This window comes from Neomonachus schauinslandi, chromosome 11, assembly GCF_002201575.2.
Source record: "Neomonachus schauinslandi chromosome 11, ASM220157v2, whole genome shotgun sequence".
Taxonomy (NCBI): domain Eukaryota; kingdom Metazoa; phylum Chordata; class Mammalia; order Carnivora; family Phocidae; genus Neomonachus; species Neomonachus schauinslandi.
The window spans coordinates 5,036,686-5,055,874 of NC_058413.1; the positions used below are offsets into that span (position 1 = coordinate 5,036,686).

General features: G+C 44.9%; 1 protein-coding gene across 5 annotated transcripts in view; it reads left to right on the forward strand.

Annotated features, from left to right (window-relative positions):
* Positions 1–19,189, forward strand: part of CHKA (choline kinase alpha) — a 61,711-nt gene that overhangs the window by 18,620 nt on the left and 23,902 nt on the right. For 3 of the 5 annotated variants that reach the window (XM_021685275.2, XM_044919146.1, XM_044919143.1), the window contains exons 2-3: positions 6,735–6,846; positions 17,973–18,026. In XM_021685275.2, coding sequence (XP_021540950.2) covers positions 6,751–6,846; positions 17,973–18,026 — 150 coding nt within the window. In that variant the 5' untranslated portion in view covers positions 6,735–6,750. Of the gene's footprint in view, positions 1–6,734; positions 6,847–16,907; positions 16,938–17,972; positions 18,027–19,189 lie in introns of all 5 variants that reach the window. The other 2 variants (XM_044919144.1, XM_044919145.1) reach the window with 2 other exon arrangements.

Sequence of the window (19,189 nt, forward strand, 5' to 3'; positions counted from 1 at the left end):
CACTGTCTCCAGCAGTGGGCCATTGGCTAAACCATGCTTAGTCTTTAAGATGAAATTGTGTGTATGATTAAAAATTGTGTTTTTAATGCTGAATTGATGGAAAATGCATGTAATATAAATGGAAAAGGAACGTGAGTAGTACATTCAGTATGATCCCAATTTTAATAACAAGAAGTAGGAAAAGAGGAGCTTAGGAAAATAACAACTAAAAAACCCAGAATGTTAGGGGCGCCTGGCTGGCTCAGTTTGTAGAGCATGTACCTCTTGATCTCAGGGTTATGAGTTCAAGCCCCACCTTGGGCGTGGAGCCTATTTAAAAAAATAAACAAAACCACCCAGAATGTTCAAAAGTGGTTATGTTTGGATGATAGAATTTGAGTAACTTGTTATATTTTTTTATTTTGGGGGTCTTTAAGATCCATATTAACATGATTTTTTGGAACATGGATTCTAATATCTGAAAGGCAAACAATTTACTACACATTAAAAGCAGCCTACTTTAGTTGCTCCAGTAAAACTGATATAACTTAGCTGAGTCCTTAAAAGCACACCCAGGTCACCTGAGTTCTTTATTGCTTGTGAATATGAACACGAATATGACAAAAGCAGCAAAGTGCTCCTCGGGGCTGCTGTGTGGCTTTGTTTTCACTAAAACGACTTTCTTCAGCCTGGAAAACCCGTTAGCCCTAGTTCTTCAGCTTGGGGGTTGTTGTGGCTTTGTTATTGCATGGTTTTTTCTCTGGGTATCCAGAGAAATGGAAAGGATTATCTTGATATCTAATTAACGATTTGTGTGCGCGAAGCTCTTTTTTGTGCTGGTGAGCCCACTGGCTCTGTACTGGAGGCCTGTGTGGGCCAGTGAGTGCCCGCCACGGGCTGCTGACCTGTGTTCGATGTGAAATACATGTGTTTGTTTCATTTTATTTGATATTGTGCTTCCTGGAGTATCTCGTGTCTCCTCAGCTCAACTAGGACATGTATGTTTCTTAAAAAGCTGTTCTGCCGCTTGTTTGAAATCCTTGGGAGCTCCTGGGGTTTTACTTGGGAGGGTATCTTGACAAACTGCGTGGTAAACTGGGCCCTTGTAGTTGTGCTTCCATGTCTGGGGCGTATCTTCCCAACGTATCTTATTCTCAGTCATGTTGTTTGGCTCATTGGTAACTGGCGTTTTTCTAGGTGGTTTCTCACAGCTTGGGTCATCCAGGATAATGACCTTGTTTCATTTATCTTGCTTGTCACTAAAAAATAACCGGCGATTTACTTCCTCCCACTACAGCCTTTTGAGCAACAGGGGCTACGGATAATTCAAGAGATGAAGGGTTTCCAGGTTGTGAGCTGGTTTCTGGCTGAGCTGGCCCGCCTGCCTTCTCCCGGAGCATGGGATTAAACTTTGAATGGAGTTACACAACTTAGAACAGTAGCTCATCTGTTTGCTCCCGCTGTTGACCGGACTCTCAAGAGTGTGTGACAGGAAGGAAAACGAGGGCTTTTAACTGATGGGATGCCTGTCCTGTCGCCTGGTAGCCAGGAGCCTGTGTGGCAGGGCGCTTCTGATAAGCCATGCGCCAGAGGCGTTGCACTGAGTTGAGAAGAAAGGTCAAGGCTGCTCTCATCCTCTTCCCTCCACACCGTCCCTGTGCTTCGAGGCTTGGGGGAAACCAGAGCCTTGGGTTGCTTGTTCTTTCTGTTCCTCCTTCGCTGGGGTAGACAGCCGATTTGCCTTTTGGGAAAAGAGGTCTTTACTCTTGTGAAGATTCCCAGGTACTCATGATTGCTTTTAAGTAAGCTATTGAAAAAATTCTTAAGTATGACTTCTATTTACCTCTGGGAAACATAGTTTCTGTAGCTGCACATTCAAGTTTTTAATTGGTTAAGAAAAAATCATTACCTATGGAAAAAAGTCATTTTTCTTTTTTAAAAGTGCTTTATTGGGATATGGTTCACATACCATACAGTTCACCCATTTAAAGTGTGTGTATCTGATTTCACAGGTATAGGCAGCTGTCATCCCACAATCAGTTTTAGAACATTTTTCTCACCTCGGAAGGAAACCCTGGCCCCCAGCCCTGTTCCGCCCAGCCTTAGGTACTCACTGATCTGCTTTCTGTCTGCAGATTTCCTTGTTTTGGACATTTCACATGAATGGAGTCATAGAATATGTGACCGGTTTCTTTCACTGAGCATGATGGTTGTAGCACATGTCAGTACAGCATGAAATTTACTACTTTTAACCATTTTTAAGTGTACAGTCCAGTGGATTAAGGATGTTCACACTGTTTTGCAACCATCACCACCATCCGTCTCAGGAACACTTCCCTCTTCCTGGTCTGAAAATCCGTCCCCGTGAAACACCATTGCCTCTTTCCCCCCAGTAGCACTGTCCTTTGACATTCATTAGCTCAATCAGAATCTGTCTTCAGTCATTTTGTTTTATTTTTTTATTTTTTAAAGATTTTATTTATTTATTTGAGAGAGAGCGAGCGCAAGAGGGGGGAGCGGGAGAGGGAGAAGCAGACTCCCTGCTGAGCAGGGAGCCTGATGCGGGACTCGATCCCAGGACTCCAGGATCATGACCTGAGCCGAAGGCAGTTGCTTAACCAACTGAGCCACCCAGGCGCCCTGTCTTCAGTCATTTTGTATGTGTTTACTGGAATGTGGTATATCCTTTGGATGCACAGCCCTGCCGACATCTTGATTTTAGCCACAGAAGACCTACTTCCTGGCGTCTGAATTCCAGAACTGTAAGATAAATTTGTGTTTTTTGAAGCCATGAAATTTATGGTCATATGTCACAGCAGCCCCAGGAGACCCAAGGCATCAGTTTTACGCACGTTTGTACAGACTAGTCCTGATGTAAGGCTCTAGTGATTGTGGGGCTCCCACAGCACCTACTACGTGCTTAGCACGGCCCGGCCCTCTCCTGCTCAGTCTTGTCTCCTCATCTGTAAACGAGAGGCAGCGTCAGCATCCGCCCTGCAGGAGTGGGGCGGGGGGACTGGGCTAACCTTTTGAACACTGCAGCCCAGGGAGCTCTGAAAATGACTAAAGAGGGGCACCTGGGTGGCTCAGTCAGTTAAGTCTGATCTTGATTTCGGCCCAGTCGAATCAGTCTGATCCTTGATTTCGGCTGAGGTCACGATGTCAGGATCATGGGATGGAGCCCGTTGCCCACACAGGGCATGGAGCCTGCTTGGAATTCTCTCTCCCTCTCCTTTTCTCAAAAAAAAAAAAAAAAAAGATTCCCTCTCCCTCTGCCCCTCCCCCCACTCAAGAAAAATAAAATGACTAAAGAAAGTGCAACTCTTTTACAGAGGGGTGAATTTGAGGCTCAGAAAGGTTTAGTGATATGCCTAAGATCACACAGCTAGTAAGTGGCAGTACTGGGATTTGAATCCCTGGCTCTGAAGCCAGTGGTCTTTCTTGTATCATGATACCTTCCCTCAGGACTATCTCTTAGGGAGCTTATGGTCTAATCAGGGAGCCAAACCTAACCCAGCAGACCTAATAAGACAAATATAACAGGAGGGAGTTTGGAGAAGAGAGACTCAGTGGGGCAGCAGTGCTGCTGGTTATTGTCATCTTCAGAAAAGCTATACTGAGCACCCATCATTTGGGTCACTAGGCCTTGAGAATTGTAGTGAGGCATTACCCTTGCCTTCAAGGAGCTAGTAGGGAAGATGGCAAAAGCTTCTTGAGAAGGTTGGACTTTGAACTTGTTCTTTTTTTTTTTTTAAAGATTTTATTTATTTATTTGTGTGAGAGAGAATGAGAGAGAGCACATGAGAGGGGGGAGGGTCAGAGGGAGAAGCAGACTCCCTGCCGAGCAGGGAGCCCGATGTGGGACTCGATCCAGGGACTCCGGGATCATGACCTGAGCCAAAGGCAGTTGCTTAACCAACTGAGCCACCCAGGCGCCCTGAACTTGTTTTTAAACTGAGGTAGTTTTTAGGTAGCAGAGAAGGGTAAGGGAGGAGTTTGCAGATTGGGAGAGCATGAGTAAGTGGATTGTGATAAGCTGTATCCGTTAGTACTAGATCTAGCTGCTTATAACAGAAGCTCTAGAGTAACAGTGGCTTAAACAACACAGGAATTTATGTCCCTCCTGGAAGTAGACAGGCTGGGCAGGTATGGCAGCTGCATGGGCTCGATGGAGATGCGGGCTCCTTTCAACCAACTGCTCTGCCGTTCCTAGGCTGTGGCTCTCATTCTCATGATCTAAGAAGGTGCTAAAGTTCTGGCCATATGTGCCGGTCAAGACACTGGCAAGAAGTGGAAACAACACTAGACATTTCAACATAGAGAATTTAATATAGGGAATTGGGTGAACAGGCATTAGAGAGAAATGGGGCCCAGTGGCTCACAGAACTGGAGGAAGCAGCCCCTTCCCTGGGCTGGGGGGCCAAGGGAAGAGGTGGGGATTATCAGACCCTGGAGCTGGGCCCTGCCGCCTGTGGAGAGGGCACTGCTTGGCTGTTGCTGGCATCTGAGATCTTGAGGAGCACCCCCTGCAGCTGGGGCCCAGCCCTCTGAGCTGGTATCTTGGAGAAGGTGCCGTGAGGCTGGTTCTGGGTTGGTGAAAGAAGTGGGGGTTCCCTTGTTGCTACTCCAGCACTCAGACACAACACAACAAGCCTATCTCCTTCCTCCCGCCTTCCAGCCTCCCTCCAGGGCCCCCACTGGCAGACCCTAACTGGGAGCAGCTGGCAAAGGAGATTTGTAACAGGTGGAACCCCCGGCCCAACATCACAACCGAGAACTGAAGTGTGGATTTGTTGCTCAGAGACCAGAGCTTCGCGATTGACACACTGTCCTCTCCTTGTTTCAGACAACAGGATAGAGGACAGGAAGAAAGGGACAAAGCCCATGAGGATGTCTTAAGTTGACTTCCAAAAGTCACATAAACACTTCCTTTTACATTCTATTTGTCAGCATCTGGTCACACGGGCACACCTACCCGTAAAGGCAGCTGGTAAATAGTCTTCATGCTAGGCACGTTGCTGCCTGGATAAAACCTGGAAAGGGAGGAGAATGTCTGCCACAGAAGCAGAATTTTCAGAATTGTTATCTCCTGTTAATACACCAACATTAACAAACTTCCAGATAAAAATTTCTCCCTGTTCTCTTTTCTCCCCACACAATCTCTTGGTCTGTATTTTGTAGCTCTTGGCAGTGCTTGTCAGTGTGTGCTCATAATCACTGTGCAGTCACACCATCCCTGTACCTGATCGTGTGAATTTGGTGTGTATTTTAGTCTCACTTTGGTATTTTAGTCTCACAGGTGGCTCCTGTGACCGGGGGGTGTCCTTCTCAGCTCTGTATCCAGAGACTGGACTTTATATCCAGAGACTTGACTAGACTGGACTGGTTATGGATGGGGCAGGGAAAAGCTAGTGGCTCCTGTGACCGGGGAGTGTCCTTCTAGAAAGCTGTGGTTCGATCTCCTGGTCGCTTTCTCTCCCAGAGTTGCGTGCCTACTGCCCTATGATGCTGAAGCCTCTGACAGTCAGGGGTGGACTCGGTTTGGTGGAGCGTGTAGCCTCCGACACTGACTGTCCTGGGATTTGTCTTCTTTGTCTTCATTAGAGAGGCTGTTTCTTGAGAGCAACGGCAGAGCATAGTTCACTTTTGTATTATCTTAGCTTCCAGTCAGTTCCAGCATCATGCTTGGCTTAGGTAATAGTTCCTGAAGATTCACTGGCTAGATTAGGATTTAGGGACTCTGAAGTCTGCTGCAGATGAGGTGCTTCGTGTCTGGAGCTCCTGACTGTACAGTATCTCATATTCCTTCATTTAGCTCTGATTCCTCCATTAACTACCCTTTCTCTCTACCTAATCGTGTCCAACCCAGGCAGGTGATTTGTTCCAAAGGCAGTTATTCTCCTGTTCAAATGACCCCTGTAACTTGTTTCTTGTCTCTCCTCGTCAGAGTGGAAGGTTCAGGGTACTGAGATCTCCTATCATTTCCTCTGAGCGCTCCAAGAACCAGTCAGTGTTGCAAGTTTTTTGAAAAGGCTGTTAGTCAAAATCGATTGAGATGTTTTTAATAACATGGAGCTATATATACTTCAAGTGGAAGGTCCTCGGGGAGGTGGGTTAAGTACTGCCCCAAGATTTTAACCTGGTCACTATAGGAACATCGTGGAGGTTTTGGATGCTAGAAGAACATGAGCCTGAAAGAATGCATCTGGGATGCCCCCACCCCCAGGGTTGCGCAGGGTCCTCTTCTGTCCTCCTCGTTCTCTGGAGGCGTGCCTTGTGCAGGTGCACACATGCAATTTAGAGCTCACCTCCAGTGTTAAGCTAAGAACAGATAGGGAATTTGCCTGTTTGTTTGTTTTTTTTAAGATTTTATTTATTTATTTCACAAAGAGAGAGTGAGAGCAGGAACACAAGCAGGGGGAGTGGGAGAGGAAGAAGCAGGCTTCCCGCAGAGCAGGGAGCCCGATGCAGGGCTCGATCCCAGGACCCTGGGATCATGACCTGAGCCGAAGGCAGATGCTTAACGACTGAGCCACCCAGGCGCCCCGGGAATTTGCCTGTTTTTAATGTGATTCTGGAATTGATCCAAACACCATGGAGCTCATCATGTATATCCCAGGTATCCTGAGAGTCGATCGAGACTTCGATGGGAGTAGTTCCTGTGGGACCCTGACGTCTCATCCGTAGTTGTCCAAGAAGGGCGGTTTAGCTGACCTTCAACATACTGACGCTTACTGTCCTTTGACTTCCAACAGAGGTGGCCTCAGTAACATGCTGTTCCAGTGCTCCTTTCCTGACACCGTGGCCACCATTGGTGACGAGCCTCGGAAAGTGCTCCTGCGGCTCTACGGGGCGATTTTAAAGATGGTGAGTCCGTAGGCTGCGTGGGGATGGGAGGGCCCTGTGAACAGTTTTCATCCTCTCTGCTAAATTACCTGGGAAGATTTTAAATACTGTAGTGGTGGTTATTAAAGCTATTTTTACATATTGCTTTTATTTTAATTGGGCTGCACAACTGGGTTTTTTGCTTATATCCTGTTATGTTCTGAATTCCTGTTTTTGCTTATAATTTATTAGTAAGACAGTACAAATATTCTCAGCTTTATATCCAGAGAAAAGTATGATGTTGGTTAAATCTTTAGTAGTGGTTATGATGCTTGGATTTTCCACACATTGAAATTTTTAGCTCAGACCTAGGTTGTAAAATTCTGATGTGGAAAAGGTATTGTTTTTAATAACATGACCATAAAGGTTTTACAGGGCACAGGGGAGCCCCGTGGACAAAATATAATCTCAGTGGAGCTGAATTTATTAACTACCTCCCTTTGAGATTTCTTTAAAATGTTGAATTTGTTAGACTCATAATCTTTCTAAATTTTTATATATTGAATCTAATTTTCAATTAAAGTGCCTTATTTATTGAATTGTCTTCATCAATTGTAGGAGATCCCAAATGTCTGGATTTTTTTTTTTCTATTTATACCATGAATTTACCATTTTACTGACCACACATACAAATGTTTGTTTGATATCTTTCTATGGTAGAATTTTAATATCCATTTAAATCTTCTTCGGAAGGGCCCATTTTGATGTTCATGAAATGGAGAATAGTTTTCTGACTTAATGTTTTAAGAGACTAGTCTCAGCTCAATCTGAAGGGCAGATTATGCCCATGTCTATGATAATTCGATTTTTTTTTTTTAAAGATTTATTTATTTATTTATTCATGAGAGACAGAGAGAGAGAGAGAGAGGCAGAGGGAGAAGCAGGCTCCCAAGGAGCAGAGAGCCCGATGCGGGACTCGATCCCAGGACCCCGGGATCATGACCTGAGCCGTAGGCAGACGCTTAACCATCTGAGCCACCCAGGCGCCCTGATAATTCGATTTTAATGTTCAGAAATACCAAAGTTAAAGCTGGCACTCTGTGTCATAATGTGACTGAGCCTTTTTGTTGGATAGTTTTCCTTGGCCTTGCCAGCCTGTGAAGTGCTCAGGATCTGAGTGTTGGAAGCCATGTGCCCTTTGCCCAGGAAACCTGAGGCCACTTTGTGATGAGGAACACACAGCTAACCCTGACTCTGACCCCTTAGCAATGGGACACAAGCGACGGTTCTTGTGTTGGCCACGCAGTTGGGTTTTTCATTTAATCAAGTTGAGCTTTCAAAGCACAGTTTTTGAAAAACCCAGTTAATGTCCTTTTGGTACTTTCAGTGAGCTCAGTCTTGAGCCATTTTATCTTTGAGGACTTTTACATCCTCTAACCGTTAGTCCCATTTCTGCTCATTTGTGTGCTTTCATGTGGACAACACTTTTAAAATACTTTAATGACCAGCGGCTGGAATTGCACGTGATACAGACTATTGTTTAAATCTGATTTATGAGGCTTTCGTTTGTATTCATAACTTTAACTAGGAGCATTTTAAACGTGCACTATGTGCCCCTCCAGGGGCCAGGCTAAACTAGGCGCCAGATTCTGTCTGCTCTGGATCTGTGCTGTTTGGGGTGCTGGTCACCAGCCATAGGGGGCTATCAGACGTTTGAAGTGTGGCGAGTGTGACCGAGGGTGGGGATTTTAAATTTTAATTACTTTTAATTAACTTACATTGAAATGGTCGCATGTCCTGGTGGCTGCCGCACTGGACAGCACAGCTCTAGAACGTGCTGTGTTACTGGAGGGTAACTTAGCGAAGCCGTCGATGGCACGGCCTGGCCCTGAGCAGTTAATTCTCCCCCTAATAAAGGTTCACTATCAGTAGTTAGTATTTTGTCCTTTTCAACATTTTAGTGGTCCAGAATTACTGCCTTATAGTACTTACAAGTAATAAAAATGCCTGGAAATAGGATTTGTTTTAGCATTTCTATGTCCCTGTTTATTTTTAGGTAACTCAAAAATAAACAGAATAATTAAAGGCGATTAAAGTGGAATTAATTCTTGCCAGACTAATAGAATGGAATATGTTTTTACATCTAGGTCTAATTCATATGGGGGCACTCTACATTTAGCTTCTTAATTATATTTTTATTAGGCAAATGTCAGTTGCCATTCCCGAATCTGCCTCCGCCAAGCAGGGCGGAAACTCTGCCGGGAGACGAGCAGCTTACTAACTAGACTTACAGTCTGCGGGTTCTCCAGGCTCACGATTGACTTACTGGAACAGACCCTCATTTTTGCTGGAAAAAAGCTGTTCCTTCGCTTTAGAGGAGGGAATCTGTTTTAGTATAAATACTTGGTGGGTTGAGTCCTTAGTTCAAGGACACTTTTTTTCTGCAGTTCCAACTTAGTAAAAATATGAGACCTACAGCCTCAAATGGAAATGTTTTGGAGAGGTTTTTGGTTGAGGTTTTTGTTCTTCAGGTCTCGGCAGGGGCACCGGTTGCCAGGTGGAATTTTAGGCATGAATGCCCATTGTAAACTGTGGGTCATTTGAATACCTTGACAGCAGGCGGAGGGGAACCAGACTGGGGCGCTCTGAGAAGTGGCCACGGGAGAGAGAAGGCCGTCGCTGCAGACATGGAGTCCATAAGGCACGAGCCAGGTGGCCCCTGCCAGCAGGTGCCAGCAAAGCTGAGCTCTCCCAGTGCTGGGCGGGGATCTCACCACAGACTTCATTGCCTTTTCAGATATTCCCAAGTCCGATTTAAAGGATCTGTGATTTTTGTTGCTGGGTGTGAGTTCACTCATATTGCTGACCAGCTCTTTGGAATGAATCTGGCCTACAGCAGAGGGACAGACAGAGTCTGCCATGAGGCTTCTGTTCGCACCACCACAACAAAAAAAAGTTGCCAGAGTGATAGTGATTTGTTAGGATTTGCATGCATTGAGAGATGTGGCTGAGCAAATCTAGAGCCCGCCCAAATAATAAATCCCGTTACTTTCATAAATGAATGGATTAAAAACAGAAACATAATACCACTCAGATGTTATGCTTTCTCCGTCTGTACTCTCCCTGTGGGGAAAGCACACATGTCCCTATGCATGTATGTGCACTGTCCAGATAAACTGGGATCCCCGAAAGCGGCTGTATAAATGCCGCTGTAGCATGCTTTAGGGTGGGTCAGGATAAGCTCCTTCTTTAAAAAATGTTAACTGACAACTACGGGTAATGATAGACCTGTGTATCTTCTCAGACGGTCTTGCTGTTTTGCTTAATGACACGCTAGAGTAGTCGAGTTCTGTCCTTTCTTTCCCTTACCTCTGAGGATCATATGTTAAGGAGAAATATTTCTTTGATTTACATTTACAATCCTTTACAAGTGACTTGGTTGAAGATAATTAGATGTTGCTCAGCTTTTGGCTCAGGCCATGGCAGTGAGATACTGCTCCTCCGTGCTGTCCACTCTGGGCTACGGGGCAGAAAGCCGGCAGTTTCTGTCCCCGAACTTCGTTCTCTCCCAGCCCGTTACAACATACAACACTATAAACATCAAAATACCCGTCTGATCTTAAAGAAGTACCTGCCGATACAGTTCAGGGTCTGTTTCACATGGCGCAGCCTTCATTTTAACGGGGAGGGTTAGTTTCTTTAGTTGCACAGATGACGGATGCAGAATTCCCCTGCAGAATCACCCCTAGGCACAGTAGGACAGTTTCGAGAAGGTGAGAAGTACTAGTTCAACCTTTGCCACGTGGAAAGAGATGTGATTGCTAGAAGAGAGCTTGAAATGATAATGCAAGCTATAAATGTAACTTGGTTTTTTTCCTTTCTGATATGGGAAGGAACATGAGCTCCGCAACGTCCAGTAGCAGACTTATCAAAGCAGCAAGTTTGGCTGATTACAAATAACCCGTTTGCTTATTTATCATGAATTGTGGAAGACACAAATGTCAGTACGTATTGTTCATTCAATGTAACCTGTGCCCGTTGGCGCAAGTCTCAGAGGATTGCTTTGTCCCTTCCTCTGTCAGAACAGTGACTCTGTGTTGAGCCAGTTCCTTCTGTGCATGAATGGAGAGATTTGGCCTCACCGTTTTGAACGGTCTCACAGGCATGAATGTCTATAAAACACATCAAAGATCTCTCAAGTGTTGTCTGGGAAAATGTTTTTGTGTGTTCTTTGAGCAATAGAAGGCTAATATTAGTGCTTGTTTGAGTACTAACCATAATAAAATTAAAGGCATCAAAGCACAACGCAGATATGTATTCATGACTCAAAAGAGTGCAGTCTGGGACATGGTCTGTTTTAAATCCAGAAAGCAAAATGTCATCTTCCCTGTTTTCTCTTAATCCCAGTTTAAATATAAATTAAAGCACCCTAACATAAGGGAACCAGACAATATGGGGACAGCCCATAGGTAGCTCATACTAAACTATCAGCTACTGAGAAATTGACTGCTTACAAACATTGCAGAGACCATCTGATTCATGCTCCCTCACGAAGAGCCCTGCTTTGTCCCAAGAGCCTGGGGAGAGCACATGTCCCTGGTAACTGAGTACTGTGAACTCTGTGCATTTTTTCTCATCGTGTTAGGATCGTCATGAGTTTAAGTTGTTTTGTTTACTCTGCGTTTTAAAAAAAATCCCCTTGGACTTTAAGTGTGGTGTAATTTTATCTATTCCTAAGGTAGTCAACTTCCCTCCCAGAAGTAACACATCGTTCTCGTATTATGTGTTCCCATTTGGTCTAACCTAGTATTTCTTCAGTTAATACTCGAGAGATAGTCGCCAAATCACTATCTGCGGCCCTTCCATACCTGCTTTGGTGCCTTCTTTTCATAACTAAATAAATGGCAGACTACTGTGTCTAATTTTGACATATGCAAAGTGTCTTTGTCTTGCTGGTCTTAAATGTTTGGGATTTATAGCATGAAGCCAATACAGATTTCTGGTCCCTGGAACGATGGTGTGACTGCAGCCCACCCGTCCGGGGAAGGAATGTCTTTGTGTTGGGTGGCGTGAAGGGCACTTGGGGGGAATGTACCACTTTAGCTGTCTGTGCATGTGTTCTCTGCCGCAGGCTGTCCATGCGATCGTGCCTGGAGCACTCTGGTTTCCAGGTGACAGACACGATTCACGGTATAGTATGAGTCCTCTGAAGTTGGAGCATTCTCTACAGCTTTAATTTCTTTGTTTTAGTCCTTGGTTTCAAGAAATGCTTTTTAAAAAGAAAATTGTAATGCTTTTGTTAAGTAGCACCAGCTACAGTTTGTGCTGTGCTCGCAAGAGTACAGCAGTTAAGATTTCAGAATGACATGTAACGAATATATCACTTTTTGGTTTTGGGTTTTCCTTTGGGTTTTGTTTTGTTTTGTTTTTCTTTTTGATCCAAGGCAAATCTAGTCCCTTTCTTCTGTTTCCTCAGTAGAAAATGATTTGGTAATTTTAGAAATTTATGGGCCTCAAAATTCGCTTGAGGTATTTAGCTGCTTCTTCCTTCATACTACTTTCAGCGTTAAGGGAACACCATAGTGTATTGATATTTTGGTCCGAGTTAGAAACAAACTCTCTTCTTAGTGCTTATCAGTTGGTATCCTCCCCGTACCCCGAGGCTCAGCAGTGCTGGTCCAGCGTGGAGGCACACACAGGCTAGAGAAGCCAGGCCACTCTTCCTGGAAACATGTTGCTTGCAGGTCAGCCCTCGGGGTGCTCATGACTAATGCACTTGAAGCCTTGGGGGCCTTGGGGCAGAGATTAGACATAAAGTTTGAGAAGGTCCTGGAAGGAGCCTTTCTTCTGGTTTATGTCTTCCTGGAGCCTCTTAAAACTTCTAGTCTTCTGTTAATGAAGCAAGTCATTGAACTTTGCAGAGTTCAGAGGATCAAATTGTTTTAGAATGTTCTTCAAGGTAATCGAAGATGCTCTAGAGAAGACCATTAAATGTTAAAAATCGTTTAAGTTCTTGTAAGTCGTATCTGTTCTTTAGAGAATCACATAAGCTATACTTTACTTTTTTTTTAAAGATTTTATTTTTAAGTAATTACGTCCAACGTGGAGCTCAAACTCGAGACCCCGAGATCAGTTGCACGCTTCACCGACGGAACCAGCTCAGCGCCCCCAGCTATACTTTAAATCATTACATTGTGATCTTACATTTTAACGTGTTCTATAAAATATTTTTTCAGAAAATGCTGTAAGAGACCGAAAAAAGCAATAAATACAGAATGTTTTCATACAAATCAGGGAGAAGGAAGGTTAGGGTCCATGGTAACATTGAGAAGAAAACGTACTGCAGAAGATTATGGAAGGAGCCACATGACTACTGTGTATTCTCCGGAGCCACAGTTCTCACAGTGTTCCTCCTGTCCCTGCCCCAGCTCACCTGAGGCATGGCACAGAGCCCTACCAGGAACAGGGAGGGTGGTAGGTGCTGCCCCCATGTCGACCCCTAGAGAGTCAAGTGTGGTCAGATCTTAGGGTGGATCCTCAGAGCCACAGCCCGCACAGTAAAGAGCCCATGCCACTCCAGGACCAGACGACCATCACAGTGACTGAACGTTCCAAATAGTACAACACCTCCTGTTTTGGGAGTAAATACCAACAGTCTGGGACTCAACTCAGGAGGATAATCCCAGATTTTCCTAGACCAGATTGTTAGATGTCCTAGAAGTTGAGTCTAGCTAACATTTGGATTGTTCTTTCTTAATATCTCATTTATGGGTCCCAGAGTGTTTTTAAAAGGCCACAACCAACTTGCTCTTTTGTACAGAAACTTTAAAAGAGACAGGTGAGGGCCACCTGGCTCTTTCAATCGGTAGAGCTCACAACTTTTGATCTCAGAGCTGTTGAGTTAAAGCCCCGCGTTGGGCGTGCAGTCTACTTAAAAGAGATAAATAAGCCAGCTGAGTGCTCTGTGTAGTTTTTTGTGCTTCTGTTTTTGGTGGAGAAGGAAGGGCTAAATGGGAAGAGCTGTCCTCCATGTTTCTATCACTCTTTTTTGTATCTTTTTATTTCTGTGGCCACCATTACATTTAGCATAGTGACTACTTTCTCCTTTATATAACAGTATCTGTAATTGACGATGGTTTGATTTCTTAAACAGCATTTCCAGTGTATTATACTGTTGATGACATGTCATTGTTTGTAGCTGATTTGACACTTTTCCCAGCCTGTCCCACCAGCAGCTAGCTCATGCAGTGGTGGGCTTTTAAAGATACTTTTAGACAAATGTTTCAGTGTTACAAATGACATTAAATAGCTGGATGCCACTTCATGCCACTGTCACTGATTTATTTATATGCACAGCCACACATACACAGACCGCAGGGAAAGCGAGGTGTGCTTTGTTTCAGCGCACAAATGTGGCTTTATTAAAGTAGTTCAGTTGTAAGACTAGCTCCCTCGCCATTAGAGAAATCTGTCATTAAGAACTGGCCAGATGATAAGAGTTTATTCTGCCCAATAGCTTAGACAAATTAGAAGAAAGAAATCTGTTATATTTTGGAATATTGGGTAACTTTATTTTTTTTTCAAGATTTTATTTGATAGAGAGAGACACAGCGAGAGAGGGAACACAAGCAGGGGGAGTGGGAGAGGGAGAAGCAGGCTTCCCGCGGCACAGGGAGCCCGATGTGGGGCTCGATCCCAGGACCCTGAGATCATGACCTGAGCCGAAGGCAGTTGCTTAACTACTGAGCAACCCAGGCGCCCCGAATATTGGGTAACTTTAAATAGAACATTTTTGAATCCTAAAATTATATAAGACAAATCACTTCAGTCAAGTGATATTTTCTCATTTTAGCCCCTAAAGTTGTCTTATTATTCAATGATTTTCATTTTTTTTTCAGAGCATGAAATAAAACATTTTAAAAACTAATAACCTAGAATATGAAGGGTACTTTTTTCCCATAGTCTTTTTTATTTTTATTTTTTAAGATTTTATTTATTTATTTGAGAGAGGGTAAGTGAGAGAACACAAGCAGGGAAAGTGGCAGAAACAGAGGGAGAAGCAAGCTTCCCCCTGAGCAGGGAGCCTGATGCGGGGCTCGATCCCAGGACCCCAGGATCATGACCTGAGCTTGAAATCAGACACTCAACTGACTGAGCCACCAAGGCGCCCTGTCTGTGTTTATTTTTAAAAAAGACTTTATTATGGGGAATTTACATACAAAAGTGGAGCAGAAGAGTGTAATGAGCCCCAGGTACCCCAATATCCATCTTTCCCTCTGACCAGTCCTTCAACCTCGCCCTTGTTCATTCTCTGGAGTTATTCTGAAGCATATTCCAGACATCACATAAGCGTTTCCATCTGTATCTATATAAGATGATTAAAAAAAAAAAATGACCATGATAATGTTTACTTCAAAATGTTTTAGTAATTACATGATATTAACCAGTATTCAAATTCCTAATGTAAAAAATTTTAGTTTTATTTTATATATGACCGCTTGTCTTTATTAACATGAAAAGTTGCAAAAAATTTGGAGTCCTGTTAAATGTTTATACATTTTAATATCTGCTTCAAATAAACTTGTGCCTCTGATGTAAAATCTCACAGATTCCAAGATACATTTTACTCCCCATCTTTCTGCACAAAAAAGTTCTCTGACCTCTCTTTTGGCAATGTGAGTCTGTCTCTCGTTGGCTTATCAGGATGAGGCCTCTTCTCTCACTTTTCGTGAGTGTCTAATTGGTTTGAGATTTCCTGGTCTTACTCTTCTTGTTTACAGGATTGAGGGAACCTGAACATTCTGTACTGAGGAAACAGAACAGAGGGTTGAATATGGCAGAAGTCCATCTTGCCTTCATGATGGTGCTTTTATGGTATAAGTAATGCATTCATTTGGGGGTGGAATGGAGTGGGCAGGGGTGGGGAAATTCTTAACAGAATTTATTTCCACTGGTGTGAGTATTACAAAGGAATGGCCTTGGGAACTAAGGCAATTTGTAACTTTGGATGAAGTGACTTGCTTTCCGAGAGCACCATTGGACAAAGGAAAGGGACTTCTGTTGGCTGAATAACCCATTTACTGTATCTCCCTAAGAAGATACAGTTCGAATAATAACAGCATAGGAATAACCATAGTCACTTAGAATTTTGTACAGGTCAAATCCCGTTACAACAAACTTCATTAGGATATCCAAATTTCATATATCATATTATAGAACATTTTGTTCTTAACTTTCCTAAGGGAGAACAAGCACAGAATTTAACGTTTTGGGGGCATTTTGGCCCCATTCAGTATCCAAATGAATACCATAGCCAGTTTGCCCACGACTCGGACTGTGGATGCGAGTTTGCCTGAAGCTGGCTGGCTCCGTGGCGGAGGCTGTGCCTTGAGCTTCACAGTGTGGCCGGTCCTTTAGTCGTGCTGACAAAAAGCGTAGTGGGCAGCAGGATTGCTTGGTGCTTTGGGCCAAGACTAACCATAAATGAAAGATGGAGGCCCGATTCGTGAGGAGCTGGTAGGCCACTGGGGAGAGAGGGGATAAGGAAAGTCTGAGTCTGAGGTTGCAGCGCAGCCGTGGGGGTGGTTCAGAGTTACGGAAGGAGCGAAGCTTTTGTGGTACCCAGTTGCTCCTCCCGAGAGGTTAGCACATCACACACCCAAGCCGTCAGCAAAAGTCTACAAGTATTTCTGGGGTGTTTTCATTTTTGTAGCTTTCATTGTAACGGGATTTAACCTGTAACATCTTTCCATCAGAGAAATGCAGATTACCCAAGTGAAAGTATATATCCCCCCCCACTTGTGCTTTCTGTACCTTGTACCAGATGAACTTCACGGGATGTTAAAGATGTTATTGAATATGTATAAGTGCAAGTCTTTTGCAGATAGCTTCATGAACGTGGATGTTTGTTTGCCTCTCTGCTGAGGAAGCTAGCGCAGGCACTGTTGTACGGAGCGCGCATGAGAGCATCTGTGGAGTGTGTCCGTGCAGGAGGGATGGGCGCGCTGCCCTAACGCACTGGGGTCTTTGAATGGCGCTAGCGTAGCTGGTGTTGCTTAACGTGGCATTTTTTCCCCTGTCCACACTTTCCACTCTTGGTACAGGTATTTTTGATAAAGCAGTGGAATGGAAAGGTATGTTTTTCATGGGATGTTCAAGAATCTTTTACCTTCACATTTTTTTAAAAATTCTCTTTATGGGCTTCCTTCTGTGTCTGGCTTAAGCCAGCCTAGTTTAATTATAACGACATTTCTAGAGGCAATATTTAAGTGTAAAATTTTTACATGATGCTTAAAAGTTTCTGACTTGCTCTTCTCCATCCCCTTATTAAAGATAGTATGAAGATTTTTAAAGCACTTGGGGTGGGGGGTTGCTTTTAAAAGATACGATCTGTGACATGAAGAAAGAATGTAGCCAGAGAGTTGCTTATGGTAGTTAAGGATCTAGTTGTTATTGCTAGATCCCTGGTTTCCAACAATTTGCAGTTTCATTGACGAAAGTGCTATAAAAATATCCTTAATATATTAACATATGAAGTAAGCGTAAGGACTTCATTAAATTCGCATAACCCTCTTTTTGGTGGAGGAAGAATTCAGATTGAGCCAGTGACAGGCTGAGCGAGCAGGGCTAGTCTGTGAAAGTGGCAAGTTGGCAGGCTCGTCGCTCGGGTTCTGTGCCAAGGCTCCTGCCTGCACAGGGCTTTCTTGTCTGTCCCCGTTCTGTGCTGACCATGGCGACTTGCCACGGGGTGTGTGTACACTCCCGGTTCTTGCAGGAAGGAAGCTTCCTCAGGATAGTGTTGACTTGAAGGAACCACCTAGCTAAATTGGGGAGACCACTTGACCCTTTGTCTTGGGAAGGCCTGATTGGAAGAGCGCCCCCTATTGACTTTCCTCCAACAATGCCATTGTGAAAAGGTACCTGGCTGTTCGGGGTCAACAGCACATTCCTTTTCTTGTAAAGAAATGAAGCGATTCCTCAGGTGTTGGTCCTAGTGCTGGACACTGGTGGCGCATTTTACTCTGCCGCTGGTGACTTCCATGGGTTGAGGAGCACTCGTTAAAGATCTGTGATGTTTTGTAAACCTTGACTGTTGTGGTGGTTGCAAAGTTAGTGTGTGTTTGGTGTTCCCCATCTTACCAGAAGTGTTTGCTTTTTCTCATTCGTAGAGGTCCTGTAATAAAGAGGGATCCGAACAAGCTCAGAAAGAAAATGAATTTCAAGTAAGTAATTAAGTCCGTTCTGCATCTGTCTGAGGTTGTAAGCGGTGTTCTTAGTACCAGTTTGCTCGCTGCCCCCAGAGGGGCCGAGCCGATTCTCAGAGGATGGGCTCTTGCCACGTGGGGAGCCTCCTCTGTAAGAACGAGCGTGCCCGGCTATTTTTAGTTCCTGCTGAATGTAGGCAGCGGACGTGTGGTGTCCTTATGGCAATCTAAACAGCATTTGGGGTGCCGAGAGAAGGCGGTTTAGGGAGCGCTTGTGCATGACAGGACGTGGAGGCAACCTGGCTTGGGTGCTGTGCCTCTGATCCCCTCCTTCTGTCCACATGACACCGAAGCCGGCATGGCCCGGGTGAGCAGGAGTGCCTTTTCCCACCCGCTGGCCCCTGGTCAGAAGGGCCCCTCTCTGAAATGCTTATGTTCAGAAGAGCTTGAGGTCAAGAGCACTGATGTGTCCACCTGGTCCCTCTTTGAGGCTCAGAAGTGGGAAATCTAGCGCAGTGATGTCCACATGCCAGGGCTAAACCACCTTCGAGCACACTGGCCCAGTGTATGCAACCCCCACCCCCCAACACAGACATAGGTACACTGGTTTTACTCGCTGTAGGCTATTGAAATTGTTGGGAAATAGGAATTAAAAAGAGGTGAGATCATAAAGGAATAAAAGTACTAATGTTTCCCCCTCACGTGTCGGTGGATTGTTCACGGTGCACCCTCCTCTGGACACCCCGGTCTGGTGGATCTGGAACGTGTGCTCTGGGTGGCACTGACAGACGCCACCGGGTGGGAAGCGATGGACATGTTTTCCGCCAGCCTGAGTCCTTGGTGTATAGGCCTGTGTGTGTCCTGGTGGTCGACAAGGCTGGGCCACGGGGGCCTCCGCGATGCCAGACCCACAGCGCGTTCTCAGTTCTGGTTAACTTGGCTTCCCCCTGCCCTTTCTGAAACGTTCTCTTCCCCTCCTCGGCTCCTTTCTGGGCCTGACCTCCTGTTGTCTGAAGTGCTCCACAACTTGCCCGAGGCCCTCTTCCCGTGCTGCCCCTCTGCGCCGTCCGCCCCCCACCTTCCCTGGGCCGTGTCGCCAGGTCCAAGGCTGAACACATGGTCTCCACCCCACCCCCTCGGAGGAACCTCAGTGTCTCCTTTCTCTGCAGATGGAAATCCAG